The sequence below is a fragment of the Colobus angolensis genome, unplaced genomic scaffold (genome assembly GCF_000951035.1).
Source record: "Colobus angolensis palliatus isolate OR3802 unplaced genomic scaffold, Cang.pa_1.0 Scaffold70, whole genome shotgun sequence".
In the NCBI taxonomy this organism is placed as follows: Eukaryota; Metazoa; Chordata; class Mammalia; order Primates; family Cercopithecidae; genus Colobus; species Colobus angolensis.
The window spans coordinates 7234631-7237123 of record NW_012120710.1 but is presented as its reverse complement, the minus strand read 5'-3'; the positions used below and the strand labels follow the sequence as shown (position 1 = coordinate 7237123).

Here is a 2493-nt window from a genome sequence, read left to right as displayed (position 1 = left end):
CCCACCTCAGCCTCCAAAAGTGCTGGGACTACAGGCGTGAGCCACCGTGCCTGGCCCAGATTTTTTTTTTTTAATTTGCACATTATTTTACTATTCCAATGAAACCATTGAATTTGTTTTTGCATACACATACTCTATCATATAAACAATAGAGATTCATGATAGTAAAGTAGGAGATACAGATAAGCAAAAGGAAGAAAATTAAAATATCACATAATTTATCTACCCAGGGATAATAATTGTAAACATTTTGACGATTATTCCTCAGTCCCTTTTCTATGTATTTAAGTACATATACCCAGAATATGCATTCTTCTGAAAATGTGATTATACCCTGATTATTGTCATCCAATTTACTCTAATATCTATTTGTGCTTCTAAATCTAGATATGGCTTCACCAAGGAAGTGATGAACAAATACAAGGTGTGCTGCCTTTAAAGACAAAAGTTTCTCTTAGTTCAGATAAGTTGAGTGAATTATTTGATGACATTTTGTTCATATCATTTTTTCCAGATACATGGAAAGGAAATACTAAGAACCCTGAAAGATGTTTTCTGTTGGCTTCCACTGGCCACTCTGATAGATGAGAAAGTTCTAATTCTTCATGGTGGGGTGTCAGACATAACTGATCTGGAGCTTTTGGACAAAATAGAGAGGAACAAGGTAGTGGTTAATGAAATAATACAAATTTCACCATAATGCCTAGTCTCATTGCCAACATAAATGTTGTCTCACATGCTGACTGCAGTCAAACTCATCATGGCTAACAGTGTGGAGGCTGTTAAGAGTATGGAGGCTGGGCACAGTGGCTCATACCTATAATCTCAGCACTTTAGAAGACAGGAAGATTGCTTGAGACCAGGAGTTTGAGATGAGTCTGGGCAACATAGCAAAACCCTGTCTCTACAAAAAAATTAAAAACTTAGCTGGGAGTGGTGGCATGGACCTGTAATCTTGGCTACTTGGGAGGCTGCAGTGAGCTCTGATTGCCATTGCACTCCATCTTGCGGGGACACAGCGAGAACCTATTTCTAAAAAAAAAAAAAAAAAGATTGACAATCTGCAGTTGGGCTAGGGGGCAAGTGTGCTGCAGTCACTTTGTCATGTCTACCATGTACATGCTAGTGGGGAGTAGCAACCAGTGCTGCGTTATCTGCCATTGGATCTAGATAATTCTAAACACTACCTCTCAATCATTGTCACCTAAAGAGCCTATGTTTCCCAAATAATTCATATTACCTTCAATTAAAGTCAAGAAATATGTATTTAGTGCCTACTGCTACATTCAGAGAGGGTGCTAGTTGGCAGAAAAAAAGATGAAGATCAATTTCAGTTAAACTCAACAAGTATGTTTTGAGTGCTTACTATGTGCAAAGAAAATGTTAGGGAGATAAAAAGATGAAACAGAGATGGTGCCTGCCCTAAAGGAACACACAATAACCAGAATGCGTTGGGGTTGGGGGCGGAAGAGTGTGAGACAGAATGTATGATTTACCAACAACAATAGATTTCTATTTCCCATTTCATTTTGGAAATGAAAACCTAGAAAGCAAAGGTTCTATTTTCTTTCAGTTAACTCTTAAACTTGACTCATCCCACACAGGAAATGCTGCTACAACATCCATAACAACATTTTCCTGGGAAGTTCCAAAGACAGGGAACTCATCACCACACAATCAGTCTGCTTCAACTTTGGGCAATTCTAATGGATATGGATATGATAGTCTATGTATATGAGACGTATATGAAATGAAAGAATATGGCTTTAGAGTCAGACAGACCAGGGTTTGAATCCTGGAATAGGCAATTGTTGGCTAAAATGGTGGTTTGGTTCTATGAAGTTGTCCAGAGACCCAGGTTTCTTGTTACTCTGCCACCCTAATGTGTGGTTTCTAGACTTAGATACTATTTAGCAAGTAAGGATACGACTCCTTGTGGTTTGGCAACTAGAAACTTCTGTGTGTCCCTGTACACCCAAACTCAGTGTTTTCACTTACACATCTGTTTTATCTTTTTCTGTTTGTTTTTGAGACAGGGTCTCACTCTGTCACCCAGGCTGGAGTGTGGTGCCATGATCACAGCTCACTGCAGCCTTGACCTCCTGGGCTCAGGTAATTCTCCAGCCTCAGCCTCCTGAGTAGCTGGGACTACAGTCACACACAATCATGCTTGGCTAATTTTTTTAAAAATTATTTGTAGAGGGCCAGGCGTGATGGTTCATGCCTGTAATTCCACACTCTGGAAATCGGAGGCGGGCGAATCACGAGGTAAGGAGTTTGAGACCAGCCTGACCAACGTGGTGAAACCCTGTCTCTACTAAAAATACAAAAATTAGCCAGACATGGTGGCGCGCACCTGTAATCCCAGCTACTCAGGAGGCTGAGGCAGGAGAACCGCTTGAACCCTGGAGGCAGAGGTTTTGGTGAGCTGAGATCATGCCACTGCGCTCTAGCTTGGGCAACAGAGCAAGAGTCTGTCTCAAAAAAAAAAAA

General features: G+C 40.7%; 1 protein-coding gene across 1 annotated transcript in view; it reads left to right on the top strand.

Moving 5' to 3' along the window:
* The window catches only part of PPEF2 (protein phosphatase, EF-hand calcium binding domain 2), a 33497-nt gene that overhangs the window by 9040 nt on the left and 21964 nt on the right, over nucleotides 1–2493 (top strand). The window contains exons 8-9 of the mRNA XM_011927244.1: nucleotides 388–424; nucleotides 515–664. Of these exons, the coding sequence (XP_011782634.1) occupies nucleotides 388–424; nucleotides 515–664 (187 nt within the window). The remainder of the gene's footprint in view (nucleotides 1–387; nucleotides 425–514; nucleotides 665–2493) is intronic.